This window comes from Salmo salar, chromosome 15 (assembly GCF_965601325.2).
Source record: "Salmo salar chromosome 15, fSalSal1, whole genome shotgun sequence".
Classification (NCBI taxonomy): domain Eukaryota; kingdom Metazoa; phylum Chordata; class Actinopteri; order Salmoniformes; family Salmonidae; genus Salmo; species Salmo salar.
The window spans coordinates 78,736,557-78,762,124 of record NC_138305.1 but is presented as its reverse complement, the minus strand read 5'-3'; the positions used below and the strand labels follow the sequence as shown (position 1 = coordinate 78,762,124).

Here is a 25,568-nt window from a genome sequence, read left to right as displayed (position 1 = left end):
TTGGAATTTTTTGTTTAGAGGTGACAATCCAGATGCATAATTTTATCTAGGGTCTATTTGAATGTGCAGTCAATTTTACTGTGTTGTTGATGAGCTGATGAGAACTTAACAATTAGGCACCAAACTTGTCAATTTTGTCAAACCAACCAACAGAAGCCAAACTCTATTAGAAACTGTATTCGTAAGGGCAGTCCCACCTATGCAATAACAGGGAAAACACTGGCCTATTTATTTTTGTTCACTCCAGCTCATTTGTATGTTATAGTGGACATTTATTGCAAATTGGAATGAAATTGCAATCCACATGTGGATAAGTTGAATTTCATACAGAATTTATGACATTCAATCGGCTGCATTTTAATATATAGAGTTCATTAATTGCACTGTTGTAATGTGTATTGTGTGTTGACCAGGCCTAAGCAAAGCTGCAAAACGTCAGCACATCTTGAATATAGCCCTGACTTTTTTTCTCTCGTAGCCCAACAAACCTGTTGTCGATTGGTCCTACATTTCTGACCTCCACATTGCAGCCAATCAACACTTAGGAAACAATTCTGTTATGGCACAATAAGGAAGACAATAACAGATGCAAGCCTACAACTGAAGAATACCCAAAGCTTTATTCAAGATTAATCTAAAGGAAAGTATGTTGAAAAATTGTAAATACCTTAAGAATATCAACTGCATAGCAGCTACTGCATTCAAATGCCTGTAATGTCATCGATGTGAACCCTCTTATCATTGCTCAGTTAGCTAACTTTAGCTAAAGCATTCGTTAGCTAGCCACACGTTTGTTGTGTTAACGGTCAATGACAGCTGGTAGATTGGCTGTAGAATTATTATCGGTGTGTTTCAGTTGTATTATTAGCTGTATTGCTATCTAACTGGCGAGTGGAATGGGTCCGCAATGAGTTTGCAGCCAAGTGACCTTTTGAGTTGATAGCTACAGCTTGAGGTGTTCTCGTTAGCCAGTTTGCAAGTGCAAGCTAACCGTAACGTTGATGCGACTAATGTGCAGCTGATGATAGCTTACGTAGGGTAACCGTGTTGAAATAACTAACGTTAGCTAGTTAGTATGTCAATATCGGAAACCTGGTTTGTTTTGAAGATAGATAGTTAACGTTAAAGTGATGCAGCAGGCGATCCAACAAGAATATGTGGATAGAACATTGTGATATGAAACTTGATTTGGTATCTAGCTATAGTTATCTATCCATACAATTAAGGCTGGTGTTGTTTGGATGAGGTAACAGTACAGCACAGGCTCTGCTATGACACGGTATGTGTCGACTGGGCCTCAATCTTAATTTAGCTACATTAACTCAAGTGATCACCAATCTCATGAAAATAAATCAATTTTAACATTCAGATAACATTTTGTAAGGTCTGACTAGGCCTATCGTGAAGCATGAGCCCCATTGTTAACAATAATGGCTAGCCCTATCTAGTTAGCTTTTTCTGTCTGTCTAGTGACTAGTCTGTGCATTAGCCTCGATATCTAACGTTACCCTTGTCTTTTTGTCTTGACTAGTGCATTAGCTAATAGTTAGATTTCAATTGAATTAGTTAACAAAGACCTTTGTGCTACAAAACATTTAAAAGTCATGGTAACTTTCATACATTACTAATCAAATATGACTGGTACTGTCAAACAGTTAACGTTAGGGATTCATCATCCAAACTATTGCCAAATTTACTGTACATTTAGTAAAATTGTTACAATAACCTACTAATCGGTCCAAATGACCTTGACAAAAGCTTCTCCCCTGGTCCTGCTTTGCATGTGTTCCTGACCCCGATGTTAGACACTGACAGAATGTTTCCAACTGTAGTTCTGGTCGTTCTTCTCTGCCGTCATTGCGTTGCCATTTTCTTCGAATAGGGGCTCCAAAGATAAAGGTGAGCTTGCAAAGAAACACGTCTGTTTCTACTACAGTAAGATTGTCAGGTCATGTACAATGATGTTTTGCTGCTACTCTCTTACTATTTTCTTTATTAATATATATGTTTGTCTCTTCTTACAGACAGAAGCCTGGTCAAAAATGATGCAGTGAGCCCTGCATCGATTCTGAAGATGGTAAGCATGCGGTGGACTACTTCAGCCTAAATCCAATTGAAATGTGTTGTTTTATCATATCTATCCTCAGGTTTGTAACACAAAAAATGTAGTTTAGGTCACTCCCTTATCTGAAAATACAAATGTAAGTAAGTGGTTTTCAAGACCATGTGACATACCAAGCATTTAACCTGTCTTTCACATCCACAAGGCGTAACTGCAAATAACATATAGGCTCACCAATAAAATGTTATTTGTCACATGCTTTGTAAACAACAGGTGTGGACCAACAGTGAATGCTTACTTATGGGCCCTTCCCAACAATGCAGAAAATAGAGAAGTAATAGAAAAGTAAAACACGTAATGGATACACAATGAGAAACGATAATTTGGCTATAATCAAGGGGTACCACTACAAGGTAATTTAGCAGTGGAGGCTGCTTGGGGGAGGACGGCTCATAATAATGGCTGGAATGGAGTCAATGGAAAGGCACGTGTTTAATACCATTCCATTGAATCCATTCCACCCATTATTATGAGCCGTCCTTCCCTCAGCAGCCTCCACTGGATATGTACATATAACTAGGAATAAATTGACAGATGGTAGCAGCAGCATATGTGATGAGTCAAAACATTTAGTGCAAAAAGGGTAAATGCAGACAGTCAGGGTAGCTATTTTACTTTACTAAATAGTTAAGTAAACACTTAGCCAAATAGCTGCTCTTATCTGGATAGTACATGACTTTACCAGTCAAAGGTTTGGACATACCTACTCATTCAAGGGTTTTTCTGAATTTTTTACTATTTTCTACATTGTAGAATAATAGTGAAGACATCAAAACTATGAAATAACACACATGGAATCATGTAGTAACCAACAAAGTGTTAAACAAATGAAAATATATTTACGATTCAAAGTAGCCATCCTTTGCCTTAATGACAGCTTTGCACACTCTTGGCATTCTCTCAACCAGGTTCACCTGGAATGCTTTTCCAAAAGTCTTGAACGAGTTCCCACACATGCTGAGCACTTGTTGGCTGCTTTTCCTTCACTATGCGGTCCAACTTATCCCAAACCACCTCAATTGGGTTGAGGTCGGGTGATTGTGGAGGTGGGTTGGGTCAATGTCCTGTTGAAAAACAAATGAAAGTCCCACTAAGCGCAAACCAGATGGGATGGCGTGGCGCTACGCTACAGAATGCTGTGGTAGCCATGCTGGTTAAGTGTGCCTTGATTTCTAAATAAATCACTGACAGTGTCACCCGCAAAGCACCTCCACACCATCACACTTCCTGCTTCACGGTGGGATCCACACATGCGGAGATCACCCATTCACCTACTCTGCATTTCACAAAGACACGGCGGTTGGAAACAAAATTCTCAAATTTGGACTCATCAGACCAAAGGAGATTTCCACTGGTCTAATGTCCATTGCTTGTGTTTCTTGGCCCACGCAAGTCTCTTCTTCTCATTGGTGTCATTTAGTAGTGGTTTCTTTGCAGCAATTCGACCATGAAGGCCTAATTCAAACAGTCTCCTCTGAACAGTTGATGTTGATGTCATTTCTCTTTGCTTATTTGAGCTGTTCTTGCCATAATATGGACTTGGTATTTTACCAAATAGGGCTATCTTCTGTATACCACCCCTACCTTGTCACTTGTGATTGGCTCAAAGGCATTAATTTGTGGCGTTTCTTTCCTTAACTTTTAACTGTTAATTGAAATGCATTCCAGGTGACTACCTCATGAAGATGGTTGAGAGAATGCCAAGAGTGTGCAAAGCTGTCCTCAAGGCAAAGGGTGTCTACTTTGAAGAATCTCATAAAATATTTTGATTTGTTTTAACACTTTTTTACTTGCGGCATGATTCCGAATATGTTATTTCATAGTTTGTCTTCACTATTATTCTACATTGTAGAATAATAGTGAACATAAATAAAATCAAACTTGAATAAGTAGGTGTGTCCAAACTTTTGACTGGTACTGTATATTAATGAAAGTATTCAGAGCCGTTAACTTTTTCCACATTTTGTTACATCACAGCCTTATTCTAAAATCTACACACAATACCCCAAAATGAAGCAAAAACTTTTTTTAGAAATGTTTGCTAATTTATAAAACAAACAGAAATCACATTTACATAAGTATTCAGACCCTTTACTCAGTTGAAACACTTTTGGCAGCGATTAAAGCATAGAGTCTTCTTGGGTATGACACTGCAAGCTTGGCACACCTGTATTTGGGGAGTTTCTCCCATTCTTCTTTGCAAATCCTCTCACGCTCTGTCAGGTTGGATGGGGGGCTGACGATGTTCGATCGGGTTCAAGTCCGGGCTCTGGCTGGGCCTCTCAAGGACATTCAGAGACATGTCCCAAAGCCACTCCTGCGTTGTCTTGGCTGTGTGCTTAGGGTCGTTGTCCTGTTGGAAGGTGAACCTTCAACCCAGTCTGAGGTCCTGAGCAGGTTTTCGCCAAGGATCTCTCTGTACTTTGCTTCGTTCATCTTTCCCTCGATCCTGACTAGTCTCCCAGTCCCTGCCGCTGAAAAACATCCCCACAGCATGTTGCTGCCACCATGCTTCACCGTAGGGACAGTGCCAGGTTTCCTTCAGACGTGACGCTTGGCATTCAGGCCAAAGAGTTCAATCTTGGTTTCATCAGACCAGAGAATCTTTTTTCTCATGGTCTGAGAGTCTTTAGGTGCCTTTTGGCAAACTCAAAGCAGGCTGTCATGTGGCTTCTGTCTGGCCACTCTTACCATAAAGACCTGATTGGTGGAGTGCTGCAGAGATGGTTGTCCGTCTGGAAGGTTCTCCCATCTCAACAGAGGAACTCTAGAGCTCTGTCAGTGACCATCAGGTTCTTGATCACCTCCCTGACCAAGGCCCTTCTCCCCTGATTGCTCAGGCCGGGCGGCCAGCTCTAGGTAGAGTCTTGGGGGTTCGAAATTCTTCCTTTTAAGAATGATGGAGGCCACTGTGTTCTTGAGAAACAAGCTCCGACTGGGAAAAATATTTTTGAACGGTCATCCAATTCGGAATTCCAAGTCAGTAACTCTGACATCTTTTTAGAGCTCAGACTTTCTGACTTGAAGATCACCGACATCATGATTTGACCTTGAGTTCCCAGTTGTCTTGCACCGATCGAACAACTTGGGAAACTAATTAGTGAAATAAATGAAAGCCTCACCAGGTAGCTACACATCTATTTTAGTTTCACTGTGCGCTCATTCAAAAAACAATATTTTTTTCCTTTTCCACAAACCATCTTTACGTGTTGCTTGATATGAGCAAGTTAACCCAAATGTATCAAAGAATAGGTCATGCTTCCACGATTTAGTTAGTGACTACTGCCTGGCCAGTGATCTAGCCAGCTGCATTTCAGTAATTACCTATCCTCCTAAATGCGGTGGTTGAAAATATTTGCCTGAAAATGAACTAGTCACCAGTTATTGTTGCCCGTGGTGTAATCATGTCTAACCCAGTTGGCTAATGTAGCATGTGTGCCCTTGAGCTCCAAAGACTAGATAGCTGTGTTTTTTGGCGTCCACGATTAGTTAGCTAGTTGGCTACTTCATGGCCAGTGTAACCCCTAGATTCTTGACTGTCGCTACTTTTCAGGACAGATACGCACACACACGATCATTGGGTTCAGGCGAGTTTATTGTAGTCTTCTTTGCCATGATCATAAATGAAAGGGAACTCAAATATCGCTGCAACGTTGAATTTAACACCAGACCAATACCAGGAGAGGGTGTTAGAACAATTTATTAGAGCCTTGAATAGAGACATAACATCTTGGAACTTATTCCCTTTTAGAATGAGAATATAATATTTTGTCGTACTTCTTACAAATACATGCAGGTGAAAACTGCTCCTGCTACACCAGCATGCTAGCTACCCAGCTACATTTGTCAGTAAATAACCTTCTAAATGCGATGGTCACTGGATAAACTAGCTGTGAGTTGAACATAGTTGGCTAAAATCTAACTAGTAACCATTTTGTTTCTGCTCATGGTGGAATTAAATCTAACCTGCTGGCTCCTGAAGCCTATAGTATTAGATGGGGCCGTGACGTTCTATCTGTGGAAAAAAACAACCTGTGGTTACCCCATTGGTTCACAGCAAAAACCTTTTTCAGCTGAGCTGTTTTATAAGAAAACGGCTTATATTAATCAAACACTGTAGCTAGCTAGCAAGCCCTCATCGGCGACAATGTTATAGGGTCACGGGAATGTCAGATTTGTATTTTAATTTTATGTAAACTGTCAATAGGCAGGTTTCCATTGACCCAGGTTTATTGGACAAAAGCAATGTTGCAAAAAAACAAGAATTGCGATGTGTAATCGAAACGGCAGGTATAGGCTAAGTTGTCTGAAGATGGACAACATTTTTATTTGGTCGACAGGGTGGATTTTTCTGTTGTCAAACTTTCTTTATTGCGACAAATTATGATTTCCAAATCATTGTGAAGGTATTTTAACATTTTACATTTTAGTCATTTAGCAGACGCTCTTATCCAGAGCGACTTACAGTAGTGAATGCATACATTTCATTTCATGCATTTTTATTTTTTTTTTTTGTACTGGCCCCCCGTGGGAATCGAACCCACAACCCTGGCGTTGCAAACACCATGCTCTACCAACTGTGCCACAGGGAAGGCTATGGTATGCCGGGCATGTGATGTTGTCGGCAATTTATTGTGTAATTTGCCTAAATGGGTAACGGAAACACTTCAACCACATTTTTTTTATTGGACACTAGGTTGTAATTATTATATATTTTTTAGGTGTGACGCCATTACATCCAGCTGTTTTGATCGACACAAGATGGGTAAATGGAAACGCATCCTAGAAGGAAATTGTCATATTTTCAATGCAAACTTTCTAAATGTCAACAAAATAAATCACTGCACAAGTTAATGGAAACATAGCTATTGAAGTTGGTGGTTACTACTGGGTTCAGATCCGAGGTGAGAGAAATTGTCCGCCATGTTTTGTGTTTTGGTAAGGGCTCAGAGTGATGTCACGCACTTAAGAAGGCTCAACCAATCACCCGACGGGTTCTATGTCGAGACTAATGAATATTCATGAAATTGCCCCCCTCCCACCAATAAATCAAATAGTTTTTGTCTCCATGCAAAACTTCACAATTTGTTCACTCCTACCAATGAGACATGGTAGTCATTACTATGGCAATTCAAGATGGCGCTCCCCATACCTCTAATAAACATTTTTCAAGATCAAAATACAAAAAATAGATGTTTCTATATTACAAGCACATGTTTAGTATCAGTGGATTGAATACATCTCTTTGCTTAGCTTTAATTCCTGAAGTGTTTGTATTCCCCTTTATGGTAAAAACAAATTACATACATTTTTATAAAATTTGTAAAATAATAATCAAGAAATTATTAAATAGTTTGACAACCCTGTTTGTAAGCTTTTAAATGATAAAAATCTCAACCGTTTATCTTTTCCCGTGATGAATACGACATGGCTGTCTGGGGTATGTAAAATAGGTCAACTTTGAGCACCTTTTATCTCTAGACTGTTTTGGCATTCAGGTACAAAAAGTCACTTTCTAAACACTTCTACAAATTTGTATGAAAGGTTTCGTTCAAATAAAAAGGGGTGTTATCAAAAAGTGATTGAATTCAAATGGATTTTCCCAATACATATCTTATTGGCACATAAGTATCGTGCTCATATCGTGAGATCCTTGGCAATTCCCAGCCCTTGTTTTGAAGCTATAGTTGAACTAAGTCCAAAAATGTATGTACCAATTCCACATTGACGTTGTCGTGCGAGCAGGCAAATAGGAATGTTGAGCCCTGACTAGTGTGATTTGAGCTGTCAATATGGGGCTAAATGGATATTAAATGACAGGATCTTAATTTGTATATCTGTTCAATCATAGGTCTGAGCTGAGAGGTTCTCCCACCTGCTGATCCCTGCAAAAGGTTGCTGTGTCAGAAGACTCCAAAGAGACGAGTACGCAGCTTCCCAAGGCCATGGAAGACTCTCACACTTTATACATCTCAGAGTTGGGAGATGATGACAATTTAGAGGAGGAGGAGATGGAGGATAAGGCGCTTGAGGAAACTCACTGCAGTCTTTATTTAATGTCCATGGAAACGGATGAGCTGGCAGATTCAAGCAGAAGTTGCCAAAAACCTGAGGCCAAAGGCTGTGACCTGAAGCAGGATTTAGGATCGGTCTCCCATTCAACAACCCCTGAGCTCCCAGAGGATCCTGACCATGACCCTGATATAGAGCTCCAGGACTCATTTCCCTGCCAATTCTGTGAAAGAAATTTTACCAGCAAGCAAGGCTTAGAACGTCACATACACATCCACACATTAGCTAACCACCACACACACATATTTAAGTGTAAGTACTGCAGCAAGTCCTTTGGCTCAAAAATTGGCCGGCGACGGCATGAGAGGAGACATGAAAATGCAAAGGCAAGGCCTGGATCTTTAATAAAGCCTGTGGAGCCTCTAAGTTCTGCCCTACAGCGCAACGGTCCAGAATGTGGTTCTTCTCCCAGTAGCTCCGGTGCCTCTGTTTTGGCACACAGAGAACAGGCGTCTACGTCAGATGAACATGGAGAATTACAGGTTGGTCACACTTGCAAGTATTGCAAAAAGGTTTTTAGCACACATACAAACATGCGACGACATCAGCGCAGGATCCACGAGCGCCACCTCCGGCTCAAAGGTAAGGAAGCCCCACTGTTGCAAGAAGCAAAACATCCAAAGCTACCCCCTATTAAATCTCAACAGGATACCAACAACACAAGCCCAGTAGCAGTTCTTGAGATCGAAAGTGACCAAGAGGAGCAATATATGCTGGATATCTCTGGTAACATCTCTGAGAACCTCAGCTTTTATATAGATGGGAATATTGTATCAACAAGCACTGTCAGCGGCTGTGAGGTAGTTGAAGTGAACTCTGGATCTGCTACTTTAGTTGGACTAAATACTGTGATTATTAATCCTGCCCAGATCAGTCAGGCTCTTAAAGTAGAGACTGCTACTCACACAGGAAAAGGGATACCTGGTCAACCCTTGACAAAAAGGAGAACTGCCACACCACCTCTTCTACCCCAAATCAAAACTGAACTAGAATCGGAAGTTGTTGTGTCCTCCTCTTCTTCATCATCAATTGTGTCATCTTTGATAGAAAGTCTCATTCCTCAGAACACCGAGTCTACTATCCTTCAGAGAGAGAGAACAGTTTATCTGTCACCTAAGCTGAAACAGCTCTTACAGATGCAAGATTGCCTCAAACCCAGCTTTGCCCTGATCACAGAAGGCCAGAAGCTGTGTTCACCACTTTCCCTGACTGTCCTCCCAGCAGGATTGGGGAGGTTTAAAAGAAGGACAGGGTCTCCCCCAAACTCACCACAACAAAGCCCTATGTCGAATGTTGAAAGCACAACAACAGATGTGGGTGTTTCTATTGCTGTCAATGCCCCAACGTCAGAGAGCCAATGCAGTTCACCCGCATGCAGTTTATCCAGCAATGATGAGAGTGAGATCTCCAACAGTCCACCAGTAAACGATGCAATGACAACTCGTGTCTTGCAAGAGGGATGGTCCCCAATGAGTGGGGGTAGTTCCTGCAACCAGCAACCTTTGGACCTCTCAAATGCTGTCAAGAAAAGTGAAGACGAAGACCTGCGGGAAGCTGTGTTGGACTTGAGTGTGCACAGAAAGAGTGCAGATGATTCAGAAGCAAAGAGAATTTTAGTTACACAGCCCTTAAATAAAAAGAGGAAGCCAAACACCAGCATGTTGGAGAAGGTGCTGATGAATGAGTACGCAAACCTAGAGGTTGCTGCAGAGCAAGAATTAAGTATATTAGAAAATCATGATGCACCGTTAGTTACAGACTTTGCCATAGTTGCTGCTTCGGATATGTCACCTGCTACTGAAGGCGAGGTGTTCGGATTAACTTTGCCCTCTGCAGCACTTAGTCCATCCCCTTCCTCTCTCGCTTCAGTCACCAGGCAATCGATCCCATCATGCACCATAGCACTTGCTTCCCCATCTCCACATCCAGTCTTACCCACTGCTCCGTCGCTAATTACTGTTTTAGCACCACCAACATCTTCCTCTAGCAATTCCACAAATCAACCTATCCTTCAAGTATTGGCCCCTAAGATATCTCCTATAATCTGCACTGAAAATTCATTGAATTCAGCTGAGTGTGAGTGGAGAGCTGCTTTGCCAGATTGGGCTACCTCTAATTCTGCAAGCCAACTTGCCATCTGTAAACCCCTTGACCCAACTCTCAATCTACAAGGGCATGTGTTTCTCACAGATCACACTATAAATCAAATAGCTCTGAACACTACCACAGTTGAATCCAACATTGGATTTGAAGTGCCAACATGCTCTCCAGCTTTAACTCTAAACGATTCCCTTATCAACTCCTTTGACATTACTAGTAATACTGTTTTAATTGAATGCACAGTTGCTCTTGAAACCCCAGAGAACCTTGTCCCTACCACAATTGCTTTCCAAGAAAATAATTTTGAAACCACAGCACCTGCGCAAATTGTCATAAATCAGCAGCAGCTTCTATCCTTGCCTGATGAAACCGTTGACCCTACTATTTTAGTATCTTCTTTAGAGCAATCGGTTACCCTTTCAGCGCTGTCTGCAGTCATATCTGAATGTCCAACTCGTCAAGAATCCATTTCCTCCCCTGTTCCTGCCATTATTAAAAAGGAATCTAACCAAAAGGTAGTATCAGAGGACATATCTATCTGCCCCTCTAAAACGGCACCTCCCTTTGAGGGCACAAGTCAAGTGGAAGAATCCTCAAATGAGTCCCTCTCCAAGCTACAAGAGACTTTCACTAAGGAATTCATATGCAATGTATGTGATAAGCTTTTTCATTCAATGAAGGAACTGGGTCATCATGTAAGTGAGCATTCTGATGAATGGCCATACAAATGTGAGTTCTGTGTGCTGCTCTTTGGGAAGCCCACGGCATTGCTTGATCACAGGTCAACTCTCCATGGCGTCGGCAAGAGCTATGTTTGCGGCGCATGTACAAAGGAATTTGCTTATCTTTGCAACCTGAAACACCATCAAAAGGAGTTGCACCCTGGCCAGGAATGCAAATACACAGAGGAAGAAAATGGCAAGCTACGACCCCAGAATTACAACAATGCAACAAAAGTTAGCACAGAGGCTTTGTCCTACTGTGCCATGGCGGAGTCCAATAAACCTGTCATAAAAGATGAGGGAGAATTAGATGACGCTACTGAGGAACTCTTTACCACAATCAAGATAATGGCTTCTGAGGGAGGTAAACCCAAAGGCCTGGATGTTTGCCTTGGCATCAACCAACACTATCCCAGTTTTAAGCCGCCTCCGTTTCCCTATCACAACCGGACACCTGTTGGCTCTGTAGCCTCAGCTACCAACTTCACGACCCACAACATCCCACAAACCTTCAGCACTGCTATCCGATGCACTAAATGTGGCAAAAGCTTTGATAACATGCCAGAGCTGCACAAACACATTCTTGCCTGTGCAAATGCCAGTGACAAAAGACGCTACACACCCAATAAGAACCCCATTCCTCTTCGTCACTTTGCAAAAGCCCAAAATGGAGTACTGTCCTCTACTAATTCCACAAATGGCCAAAATGCTCTACACACGGCAAGTCAAACAAATCGTCCCAAACTCAATCAGGAGCCACCTACCAAGTTGAAGCTTAATGCACTCAACAAAAGGAAAAAACAGCTGGTACAGAGGGCCATTTCACAGAGGAGTAAGTCTACCTCTTTGACAAAGAAAACCTCTTCTCTAGTGGATGAGGAGCAAGAGATCTATGTCTGTCCACATTGCATTAGAGAATTCACATACCGCCGCAGCCGAACCAAGCACATGGCCGTCTGCCCCAGGAAACCTGCTGCCAAAGAGGCCAAGAAAAGAAAAGATGGCAGTATCTCTTACACTAAGGAAAATAACGGCCACCTTCGCAGAGAAGTCCTTCATTTGGAAGAGAAATCTGACCATGAACAGAAAAGCAGAGCCCATAGTTCTAGTCCAACAAAGAGGACAGTCATATTACCAGCTCATAAAGTCCTGTCAAACAAAAAAAGTAAATCCATCATTGCATTGGCAAGTGTCCAAACACCGCAAGAGGCACCCAAACTGACTGCATTGTCTCTTGTTCGTCCTTTCAACTCCCCACATCGTCAAGGCAGTAGGATGCAGCATGGTGTAAAGGAAATTCGTTCTAACATTACAATGGTGAAATCCCACCAACAACAACCACAGGTGGATGAGCACCCCTGCAGTCAGAGTGGAAGGGTGAGGGGACCAGTGACCCGCAGTCTACAGCAGATTGTTGTCACAGCTTCAGCAAAGGAAGAACAGCTGACCAGTCAGGAGCCACCAAGGGATCTGCAGGTATTCTATGCATGAATGCATGGCTAGCATGACAATTTTCTACCCTTCTCCCGAAGTGTGCACTCATACATATTCCCCCTCATGGATTTAAAAAGAACGGAGTGGTGTGAGGAATATGGTCGAGACTCATCTCCAGCCATGCTTGCATCAATCCAATACTTTTGAATACATGAGGAATGAGTGAACAAGTGTGGCAGGTAGCTTAGCAGTTAGAGCATTGGGTCAGTAACCGGAAGGTTGCTAGTTCGAATCCCTGAGCCAACGAGGTGAAATCTGTCGATCTGCCCTTGAGCAAGGCACACGTAACCCTTAATGCAGTGTTTTCCACAAGTACATGGAGTAGCCAGCCAAATAGAAAAAGTTGCCAGCCAGGGAGTTCCGGGCTGGGGGGGGTCCATCGTAGCCTAGTTAAATAAAGGTTAAATAAATATAAAAAATGTAAAAGCCTGACGATCACACTAAATTCACTAATATGAAAGCCAATGATGAATTTTCTAACTTCCGCTTTACCTATGTGGTTTTTGGCCCAACCCATTGGTTTCTGGACCAATCAGACGGCCCCGAATGTGTTTGCATTCGGTGACGGGTCCGGGATGTACTCAGATCCAGATTCATTGCGGAGAAACTAACGTCTGTGGGCGTAAAGTTTGAGTCTGGGTAGCTAGGCAAGGTCCGGCGGGCATTGAATTTTTTTTGGCAGAACACGCTGTATTTCGGTGGTCTCTGGTACATTCTAATGCCTTGATTCCATTGGAAATGCACAGCTAGCGACTTTACCTCCCAGATTGATAAAATTAGTTGTAGTATTGAGTAGAAAGACATCACTTTACAATTAAAATGACTGAAAATGTTTGAATTTGGTGTGTTTAGTAGTTTTTGATATCGTCTAGGTCTATATGATCAGGACTATTTTCTAAGTAAGAAACTTAAAAAAAACAAAAAAACATTAACACCTGTCTTCTCTTGAGATTAAAGTCATATTTACAGTTTTACTGCAACATATGAATTGCCACAATGTTTGATCTTCAAATAATGTATTTTATTCAGGGCATCACTCGATTAAAATCATTAATCAAGTTAATGGCATCAGTTAATCTTGATTAATTGAATTTATTTTTAAATTGCTCAGATTTGGCCCTAAAGAAAGGTTTTTCAATGTATTTATTATTTTATTAACTTTTATTTACTCAGGAGTACCCAAATGACACCAGTGTCTCATTTACAATGGTGCCCTGAGGACAAACAAATGACATCAATACAGCAACAACAAAAAGATAAACCACAAGATGGCAATAAATACATTACATCCGGTTATTACACGTTATTATAATCAATTGAAACAATTGCACACTTTAGTGAACTAATTTAACAACAGAGTTTTAAACTGCCCTATTGGCATCAGGGAATCCAGGTGCAATTTGTTTTGTAAGGTATTCCGTAACTGGTGCATTAAAACTAAAGTCCAGACAAGCGAGACCTCAAGAATTAACCAACCCTGCGACAGGTTTGGTATCTCATATTTTTATATTTCAACAGGGAAGTGAGGTATGTTGGACACTTGTGGAGCAGAGCTTTGTAAACAAGAAGGGAGTAATGAAGTGATTTATGGGAGTTTAGTGAGGCCCAGACGACCTTCTGATACAGGATGCTGTGATGAGTATTAAAACTGTCACCTGTAATAAAGCGAAGAATGCATGGTTTAAGAGTAGTTGCTGCTGCATTCTGGTAAATAGTATCACCATAGTCAAGAACTGGCAGGAAAGTTGACTGCACAATCTGCTTCCTGCTGTTCATGGATTGGCAAGATCTGTTTCTAAAAAAGAAGCCCACTTTAAATGTTAGCTTTTTAACTAGCTCATCAGTTTGTTTTTTAAACGTTAGATCTTTATCAATCCAAAGGCCCAGATATTTATAGGCAGCGACTGGCTCCATGAGCGGATCATCCAATAAGTGAAAATGTAGCCCACCTGAGAAATTGTTCTGTGAATCACAGAACATATATTTAGTTTTGCACGCATTAAGTAAACATTTTAAATCAACAAGGGCTTTCTGTAATATAACAAAATCAGATTGCAGCTCGAACATAGCTTTGTCAACAGTCGGTGCAATGGCATACATAATCGTATTGTTTGCATACAGATGAATATTACTGGATTTAATACATAGACCAATAATATTTAAATAAATAGTAAAGAGAACAGCTCCCAAAATCGTCCCCTGCAGTTCACCTTTCATAATATCGAGGAAACTACACTTGACACCATCAGAAAGCAAACATTGTGTCCTGTCTGTCAAGACCTCTTATCCAGGCCCATTTCAGGCCGTTGACGAGAGATGGTGTTGAATGCCTCGGAAAGGTCTATAAATAAATCAAATAAAATGTATTTATATAGCCCTTCTTACATCAGCTGATATATCAAGGTGCTGTACATAAACCCAGCCTAAAACCCTAAACAGCAAGCAATGCAGGTGTTGAAGCACGGTGGCTAGGAAAAACTCCCTAGAAAGGCCCAAACCTAGGAAGAAACCTAGAGAGGAACCAGGCTATGAGGGGTGGCCAGTCCTCTTCTGGCTGTGCCGGGTGGAGATTATAACAGAACATGGCCAAGATGTTCAAATGTTCATAAATGACAAGCATGGTCAAATAATAGTAATCACAGTGAACAGGTCAGGGTTCCATAGCCGCAGGCAGAACAGTTGAAACTGGAGCAGCAGCACGGCCAGGTGGACTGGGGACAACAAGTTGTCATCATGCCAGGTAGTCCTGAGGCATGGTCCTAGGGCTCAGGTCCTCCGAGAAAGAGAGAATTAGAGAGAGCATACTTAAATCCACACAGGACACCGATTTAAGACAGGAGAAATACTCCAGATATAACAGACTGACCCTAGCCCTCCGACACATAAACTACTGCAGCATAAATACTGGAGGCTGAGACAGGAGGGGTCAGGAGACATTGTGGCCCCATCCGATGATACCCCCAGACGGGGCCAAACAGGCAGGATATAACCCCACCCACTTTTCCAAAGCACAGCCCCCACACCACTAGAGGGATACCTTCAACCACCAACTTACCATCCTGAGACAAGGCCGAGTATAGCCCACAAAGATCTCCGCCACGGCACAACCCAAGGGGGGGCGCCAACCCAGACAGGAAGACCACGTCAGTGACTCAACCCACTCAAGTGACGCACCCCTCCTAGGGACGGCATGGAAGAGCACCAGTAAGCCAGTCACTCAGCCCTTGTAATAGGGTTAGAGGCAGAGAATCCCAGTGGAGAGAGTAATAAAGCAGCACAATGTTTTTTTATGATCTAGGCAATTTAACACATCTAAAACAAGCATAGTGGCTGAAACGGAGCATTATCCAGATCTAATACCAGATTGGTGCATATTTAGAATAGAGTTAAGTTACCAAAGTTCTTAGCTGGGAGTTGGTCAGGGATTCTAGTACCTTGGCTTGGCAAGATAAGTTGGAGATTGGGTGGTAATTATCTAAGTCAGAAGGATCTCTGCCTTTATGTAGGGGGAGGACATGTGCCACTTTCTAAATCTTAGGGAAAACACCAGTACCAATTGTCAAGTAAAAAAATACAAGTTAAAAGTACATCAATGAGTGGGGCAGAGAGCTGTATTAAGAAGGGGTCAAGTGAATCAGCCCATGTGGATTTCATTGCATCGTTCTTTAGCAAGGCAACTCAAAACAGTGCAGTGCGTTACAGGCATACTATGCTTTGATTATAAAGGACGGAAACACAATATCTACATCAGAATGTTTTAATAGCATTTTCTTCGTAAACAATACTGAAGTCACTAACATACAGCTAGCTATTAATGCTCCCAATGTTTAAGTAGGCCTACTCCCTATTATCAATGTTCTTGTGATACTTGCGCACAGTACACACACACACACACAGCTTTAAGTACTGTTAAAGCTTCAAGCATTCTAAATGAGTGTGACTATAGGAAAAAAATAACTGGTTCTATGGACACAAAGAACAAATTGCTTTTTAACTTGTCCAACAATGTTATGAAAACACTGTAATCATCTGTACTGTTCAGATAATTTTACACATATTGGCCTACACACACTCCCCCCCCCCCCCCCCCCCCCTCCGCTCTGTCTCGCTCCTCTCAGTAGCCTATTCCTTTTCAGTTATTCCTGTGCCATCCACATTTGTGCATAGTCTAGTCAGTTGTCAAGTACAGGTTGCTAGCTAGGTAACATGACTAGTAAGCTAAATAATGTTTATCAAACCAAAGAAAAAGAGATTTGCAAGTAGTTTAAAAAGGCCCACGATATGTGCACGAATCTGTGGCAGAAAGAAAAAAACCTAGCTCCAGTATTATTGGGTATAACTTTTACACGGACACACGGACTAGCTGTAAAGGCACAAGCACATACTGTATCTATATTTCATGTTGTGATCTGCGCTTTAAAGGGACCATGCGGAAGCACGTGCGCTTAAAAGGTTACGTGTTATGCAGAAATGGATTTGTCATGCGTTAACATGTTATTAACTTTAACTTTGACAGACATAATTTTATTGTCTCTGCTGTTGTGGACACTTAGGAAACCAATGTGTTATTTTGTAATTTGGGTGAACTATCCCTTTAACAGTTTGGCCTGTTAATCAATCACTGTGGGTGGGATTTTCAGGGGATGGGGCAGGATGTTTGTCAGTCACAGTGTTGGTAGGGTTTCAGACCTGTAACTCAATCACTGTGGGTGGGACTTTGAGGGAAGGCGGTACATTAGTAATCTAGTCAGAAAAACTAGTCTAGTGTACTCTGTCAATTGGATTTATTGTGGCAAAAGCCTAAGAAAAAAGGTTGTGTTCTGTCATGTAAAAATGGGTTCCCTGTTGAGAAACAATCTAGAATTGCAGGAAAATGTTTTTACAAACTCAAACATTTTCGGGAGGACCGCCAGACCCCCCCAACAGATTGTGCACCCCCACATTATACAAGGTCAGGCGCCAATGAATAGACCTACAGGTATGATATAAGAATTAATCACGTATTTAACATGTTGACTACTCCCTTGTCGACACTTTAATCAAATCAGAAGGCCTATATCAATATATTTAATATCATATGCGTTTCTTTTTCATATTTTGTACTAGAATGAGTCTCGCCACTACCTATTTATTCCTGCAGTGCGGATTCAACATCTTCATCGAAGGTTTTCATAATTTATCTGCAGTTTTGTTCATAAAGAGCCGTTTGCAAACAACCCATCACTAGGCTACACTGAGAGAGTCCTTAGCGGTCACTGGCAAGTATCGTCATGGGCTTCGAATCCTAGGAAAATACAAACAAGATCTTTGGTTTACTTGTCCCGATGCTATACCGTTGACAAATAACTGTTTATTAAATCAGTTCGACACCTTTTATAAACTAGTCCAGTGGTATGTTTGTCCTGGGCTACAACAAAATTGTGTACTTTTGGGGGCGGTAGAGGACCGGAGTTGGGAACCTGGCACTGAACTAGTCAACACTTGCTATTTGGTCGCCAATCAAAGCGCACAGTAGCATATAGCCTACACCCCCTGACTCTGTGGCTGTGTAGGCCTATGAAACACGCGAAAGAAAATAAATGAATGTGGCACAAAACAATAATTAGTTACCACTTACATTACACAAGACCTAAAAATTTGTTCACAGGAGACAATGAAGAAGCATCATGTTCTCCCTCTGTGAAAATAATGTTGACTAAAGTCAACCACAGTGCACAAAAATAACACCGGTACTGAGAGGAGGGACAGACAGGAGACTGACAAACCAGCAGTTTTTCCCTGCCCTATCAATAGATCACTAGAAGATGCATATCGTTCATTCCGGGAGAAAGCTATTCTGACTTGTCTGACTAGCGAATTGAAACTTTTATATGAAAAGAAGCCTAGTTAATTAATGAAGTGCAAAAAGTAGCCGGCTTGTAATGAGTCTGTTATCGGCTATTTAGCCGATGGCTAGCGCTTATGGAAAACACAGATAATGGCTGATCCCTGGCGGTGACCAGTGTCTCGGGGAGTGGGATATGCAAAAAGTACATTTGCATTTCACACCTCACCCTTGTACATGTGTGAAACAGGACAAATAAAGGCACCCCCTATTTGACTGACGAGTGTACACTTGTTTAAGGGGGATTCATTAAAGTTGCACCTTTTCTCACATTTAATTTTTATATTCTCAGGATTCTTCAATTTGAGAGTCATCCAATGGACTGCTTCAGACAGTGGACAGTTGAGGATCATGATACATTTGTGGAGGCTTAATGAAATTAAAACAAATGCAAGAAGAGATGGAGAATGCAGCAGTGGGTAGGTGCAATCGGACAATGTATGGAGGCTTTCAGAGAACATTTTTGTTGTGCATTTCTTGTCCTTTTCATAGAATGTTTGGAAAAGACTGCTGTGCACTTTGAGAAACTTTACCTGTGATGGGCACGTGCATCACAGAATAAGTCATCTGATGATTATCTGAAGAAATTACTTCATTTAAAAACCCCATCCCTATGAATAACTAGTGAGGTTTGCAAGTGGCAATCATAGGTGCATGCAGTTATAAAATTTTATTTTTCAGTTATCTATATGTGTACTGTTATGTGGCTTTTTTTATTTGGAACCTAAATGCATGCTACCAGTTTATTGTAGTACTAGATTGCCCCTTTCTCACTCAGTCTGTCCAATTTTTAAATCACACTTTTTAGGTTTGAATGATCATCAACAAGTGAAACTCTGGATCTCTTAAAAGTATAGTTTTCCAAATATTTAACGTAATCATAATAATTGTCATACCTCAAGAGGAGTTATGTGGCTGTCTTAGAATTTTTATACAAGCTCCAAGGAAAGCCCTGAGAAGTAAACAATGCATGGAATGTGAGTATAAAAACCTAGAGCTGGGCGATATTTGATTAATTGGAATGTATGTTTTAGCGCAATATTCCAAATGCCTGTATCTCAGGAGTACATTTTTTTTTTTTAAATGTATGAGCATTTCTGTCAGATTTTTCTCACGTTGTACCTTCGCATTTACACACACCAAGCCCAGCCCCCTGCCACTCACAACAACAAAGATGAGAGATCACTTCTTCTCTGACAGTGGTTTCAACTCTTATTTGCATTTTAGGTTTGGTCCGACAGAATCTGTCATATGGAAACCAAAACACATAAAAAGGTTAATCTCCTCTATTACAGTAAAGTAATGTTTCTAATGTTTCCAGATAGCATATGAACACTCATAAATAATGGCAAAATGTGTAGAATTGCAGGAAATTTGCTTTAACGGTTTACTTTGGGCGCAATAAATGGGGTGTGCCTTGGGTGGTTAATCGATGTCATTCTGGTCATGCACGGCATGACCGACATAGCTAGTTTGTTAGCTAAGATAGTCACTTCTAGCTAGCCAGTAACTCCTCCAGTATGTGTTGACATCATTTCACACGATTTGTTTTTGGATGGAAGCTGTAGAGATTGGTAATAAATGGCACTTCTGTAGCCAAATATCTTATTCATCAGTATATATTTTTTTACCGCATTACATGACCTTGGAATTATGGTACATTGATCAGTTATACAGTTTAAAGCCGTTATTTTAGAGTTTTTGCCCAAAGTCTATCCTTTTTTTTAAAGTAGCTGTCCAGTGTTTCCAGATGTCTATGAAATATGATCTATATTTAATTACAATACGAGTTAATTTTAAAAAATTGGAAGAAAAAATATTTATGTTAAAAAGCAGCTGGGTGTATACCAGTCATTAAAATTATTCATGCAAGTAGACTGCTGATTGGCCAGCTCATCCTCCTCAGGGAGATGACATCATCCTCTTTGAGGAAATGGCAAGCATTTTTTTTTTTTATGGTCTGTTTGAGATAATTTTATCTCAAACAGACGGGGACCCCCGTCTACTGTTTGTCGTGGACTTGTCATTGAGAGATTGTTTATGAGACCTGTGTTAATAATTTTCTATAATGCCTCCTACAAGAAGTTAGTCATTATTAGTGAATGTGCATTATGCATGGTTCTGGTTCCATTTTTAACAAAAGACTTGAAAACCAGATCAGTGATTATTGCAGAAAAGCAATTTAAATAATGACAGTATTAGTGGGTCTTATGGTTGTGGTAGGATTATATTTACCCTAGGTATAATTTCACAAGCCATGCATTCTTTAGATTATTGCTGCCTGTTTTAAATGCAGGGTATTTTACCTTTAATTGTACAACAAAGCTTATTTAGAGAGAACATTTAAAAGAATTGATGTATATCGTGATTCGAACCTATGTTTGAAAAAATTTAGATTTTTTTGGGCGATATCGCCCAGCCCTATCAAAATCTAGACTAAAACATTATGTGCTGAATTCTTTCATTCAATGTCAAACACGGATATTCGCTATTGATATTGTCACAATATAACTTGAATTGAATTATATGAACTATTTTAGGCAAGGCTTCATACTCACATTATAAACATTATAAACATGCATTGTTTAGTTCACAGGGATTTCCATATAGCTTGTATGCAAATTCAAAGACCGTTATAACTCATCGTGAGCTAAGAAAACAATTAACATTGCAAAACCCCTGTGGTGCTGTTTCGCCCAATGCGGATCTCAGCTTTAAAGGTGAATTCTGTAAGAATGAAACATCTTGAAGGCCCTTAAAGCTAGAGTCTGGGATTGATACATCCATAAATTAATTATATACAGCCCATGATTTTTGAAGAATATAACTTCTACATACCTGCATTAGCGTACAACTGCCTTACCCAATCATAGTCCAAAATATAAGCTTGTAATTGTAAACAAAAAAGCATCACAAACAAATGAACTGATGTGGTTGTCATGGACCGTCAGTCCTTGCATTTAGATCACTGTGTATCAATTTGAGAGGGTTACATTTCCCTAGCCCCATCCCTCCGCTGTATACTAAATTAGGAGGCAGGGCGGCTGTTTTGTTTTTCGACAGTAGATTTCAAAAACCAAATGGCAGCCCTGCCACTTGTTTAGGCACTTCCTGTTCAGCCAGCAGACTATGTGAACAATGGAGAGGTTTTTATGACCAGTTAAGCTAAACAGCCACAATCAAGGAGTTTTTGCACATTTTTATATAAAATTAGGTTAATTTAGGCAAATTTTTCGAGCCCATGCAAACATGCAGAAACCTAATTGTGGATTATGGAAAATATATTACGCTGCACAAAGCCAAATCCTTTAATATTTTGAAGCAATTCATTGTTACGTTTTTGTTTGTAAACAATGGAGTAAAAAAGGCATATTTTGAGCTATGGTAGACAGATGTGCTAAGCTTGTAAAGCATTTCTACTGTAAGTTCTATTCTTCAATAATGACATATATTTAAGGTGTACCAGTCAAAAGTTTGGACACACCTACTCATTCAAGGGTTTTTCTTTATTTTTACTATTTTCTACATTGTAGAATAATAGTGAAGACATATGGAATCATATAGTAACCAAAAAACGAATCTAAATATATTTCTAATTTGGACTTGGTCTTTTACCAAATAGGGCTATCTTCTGTATACCACCCCTACCTTGTCACAACACAACTGATTGGCTCAAACACATTAAGAAGGAAAGAAATTCCACAAATTAACTTATAACAAGGCACACCTGTTAATTGAAATGCATTCCAGTTGACTACCTCATGAAGCTGGTTGAGAGAATGCCAAGAGTGTGCAAAGCTGTCATCAAGGCAAAGGGTGGCTACTTTGAAGAATCCCTTTTTGGGTTACTAACTGATTTCATATGTGATGTTTCATAGTTTTGATGTCTTTACTATTATTCTACAATGTAGAAAATTGTAAAAAAAATAAATAAAGAAAAACCCTGGAATGAGATGTGTGTGTGTGTGTGTGTGTGTGTGTGGTGTGTGTGTATGTATCTCAATAATTTAAATTACAATAGAACAGATCCCAGACTACTTTAATTCCATGAAGGAAAAAAAAGTTAATTTTAACTGATGAACATCTGGCACTTTTAGTGTTTTTCTAAGCAGTGGCTTAACCTGTTAATTTATTGGACTTCTTGTTCTTGGAAGGTGAAAAGGTAAACAATGGAACAATATTTATGCATGTGGAAATGGTTTCATATTATGTTAAGACAATTGGTAATTGATCAATTGTATTCTTCAAATATCAAGCATTACATCCCAGTAACAATTGTTAACCACTAGAGGAATATGTTTGCATATTTTATGTGGACATCCTATTTATTAGTTAAAGCTAGAATCCTTAAGGGTGAAGTTGCCACGTTCATGTACGATATTACAACAACAAAGAGGTTACTGCAAACAACACTGTATTTTTCCCCCTTGATACGCTCCCCACCTCTGCTTCGTCGACATAAGCAATAACAACGGCTGTGGGGCGGACAGTGACACTTCCATCTTTAAAGGGAATCAATTATTTAGAGATGTTTTTGGAAAAATGTTATGTAATGAGTCTAATTTAATGGATTATGGGAGACAAAAAACCTGCACTAGGAACCTACAGTAAATGGGGCTTACATTCATTTCAATTTCTCGACAATAATTATAAATTGTCTCCTATTATCCCCTATTCTAATGACTGAAATGTTCTGGCTATGCCATGAGAATTTAAGACTTAATTTTATGTTGCTGATGTCATTTCACTTTTCATTTTGGTAATTGGGTGCAAGTGAAGATTTAAGCACTTGAGATTTGGAAAGGGGAAAAAATGTTTTTATTATTTTATTACACAATTTCATCCCAAATTAAAAAGCACAACAATTTGTTTTTTCGTCCTTCACTCCTATCAATATTAAAACAACAAAGGCAAATAAAAGTGCTTTACAGTGTACTTCATATGTTTTGCTTGCTTTCACATAGTTTCAGAGTCGAGTAAAAGTATGTTATAATGGGACCCTTTGCATATACACTGCCCCATCGATAACTTGCTGCTTCTTGGGGTCATAAAAAAATGTGAGGTGCGTAAATTAATGGAAAATATTGAAATGGCCCATATTAAAGCTACATTCTGGGATTTGTTTTACAGCAAAACTGCAGCCCGCCACTTGTCTTGGTATACAGCTGAGGAATGGGGATTGTAATCCCCTCTGAAATTCATAGACAAAAAAACACCTGTAGGCTATAGGGGCATTAGTCATCGAATGGGCAGTGTACTATTATTGTATTCCGTCTTACAGATATAGTTTACAGTATCTTCTGTTAATGTTTACAAACGTAATCTATCTTGCTCTTGAATGAAGAGGGTTTTGGGGATGTTTTAATTACTGGAGAAATGTGGTTCTTTTATTTCATTCAATCCATTCACCTGACTTATTGGGGTGTGTAAGCAGTTTTCTGTGTTTTTAGGTTTATACAACATTAACAGGTCATTGTCTATTTAAGATATTACTTACTGGCATCTTGTGTAATTCATAGAATGAACCTGTGACTTGATTTGATATTATACATGTGGCAACAGCTTGATTAATATACTTGGAAGAATAATCAAAATGACTTCTTAAGATAAATAGATAACATGCGTATAGTATACATATTGAAGTTTCACTGTTGGCTCACAAAATTAATCAGAGAAACAAGGGTAACCAAAACAGGGTATGTTTTAGAATTGGGATAAATGTTTGTAAAACAGTATTCATTGTTTGTTTTAATCCTAGGAAGATTGTTGTAACCTGGGATTGGTGTAGTTTTTCCCATTTCATAGCAGACTGACTTGAGAGTGTCGGATATGTGGAAAATGTTATAACTGTGAAAAGTGCTTGTAGCATCTCAAAGTGTAAAATAACTCATGTATATTTATTAATTTAAATCATGTATCAACCTGAACGGTTCTTTGTGTATGATTTGCACTGTTGCATACATTTCTGAAATGTAGTTTTTTTAGTTAAGTGTTCAAAATAAATGGGGACTGTTAAGTTAATAAAGTGTTGGTTCCGTGCTGATGTTCTTGATACTGCAGGATACGGACCAGGTGCTTGGACTTGAATTTGGCGCTAAGAAAGTACTGGAAGAGCACCTCCGTTTGGTACTGGAACGATTTTCGATGATTTATAAGCTTACCTGCTCCGTTATAATTATCCTGCATTTTAATTTCAGATCTGTTTCAATTGACAGGTGCATCATTGTCCTGTTGCAGGAGCTGACAACCTCTTTATCCTGCGACATCCAAAAACCTGAATTTGTAGCCAGATCACCCCTAAGTACCTTCAAACCAAGTGCTGTATATCCAGTTGACTTGATTTGGCATTGCAATTTTGTACATGATAAGGATGGTTTTTGTTTAGCAGTTATGAAAGTTTGCTGGGATTTAGTAGTGGCTATTTACACATCCTATTGTTTACAATCTGTCCTGGTCCAGAGCACCTGACCTCAAACCGTGGTACCCACCACTAAGTCAATAGTGAAATGTTAGCCTTTTTTTGAATGAATAGCTGAATTGGCCCACATCTCTGCACAGTGCCTATAAGTATTCACCCACCTTGAACGTCTTAACATTTTATTCTGCTAGAAAGTGTCAGAGCGGATCTCTTATTGTCAGAGCAGATGGTCAGGGGTCCGGAAAACATAATTATATTCATTTGTACACTTCAAATTGACCACAAGTAAGCCCAAAAAGAGATTTGTATTTGAAAATGACAATTTCATATCTTGATTACATTGGGCCATGTTCACATACAGCAGGGGTCCCCGATTCCATTCAGCCGTGGGACGATTTTTCCTTGAGTGGATGGTTGAGGTGCCGGAACACACAGTGCCTTCACTCCCCTTTGTTATGGCAAGACTAAATAAGTTCAGGAGTAAAAATGTGCTTAAGTCACATAAGTTGCATCATATTTGAGTGACTATCTCATCTCTGTACCCCACACATTCAATTTATTCCCTCTGTCTAGCAGAGAATTTCAAACACAGATTCAACCACCAAGATCAGGGATGTTTTCCAATGCCTCGCAAAGACGGGCACCTATTGGTAGATGGGTAACATTTTTATAAAAGCAGACATTGAATATTGCTTTTGAGGATGGTAAAGTTATTAATTACACTTTGGATGGTGTATCAATACACCCAGTCACTAC

The 25,568-nt window shown here is 40.0% G+C and overlaps 1 protein-coding gene across 2 annotated transcripts; it reads left to right on the top strand.

The window, feature by feature from the left end:
* The first annotated feature begins 549 nt into the window (after window positions 1-549).
* On the top strand, window positions 550-24,433 carry prdm2a (PR domain containing 2, with ZNF domain a). Of its 2 annotated transcripts, XM_014146027.3 has the most exons (5): window positions 550-644; window positions 1,833-1,899; window positions 2,025-2,077; window positions 7,974-12,492; window positions 18,687-24,433. In XM_014146027.3, the coding sequence occupies exons 4-5, from the start codon at window positions 8,068-8,070 to the stop codon at window positions 18,699-18,701; spliced, it is 4,440 nt and encodes a 1,479-aa protein (XP_014001502.1). In that variant the 5' UTR covers window positions 550-644; window positions 1,833-1,899; window positions 2,025-2,077; window positions 7,974-8,067; the 3' UTR covers window positions 18,702-24,433. The 2 variants fall into 2 exon arrangements, with proteins under 2 accessions (XP_014001502.1, XP_014001505.1); XM_014146030.3 differs by lacking the exon at window positions 1,833-1,899 and having other exon boundaries at window positions 556-644.
* The last annotated feature ends 1,135 nt before the right edge of the window (window positions 24,434-25,568 follow it).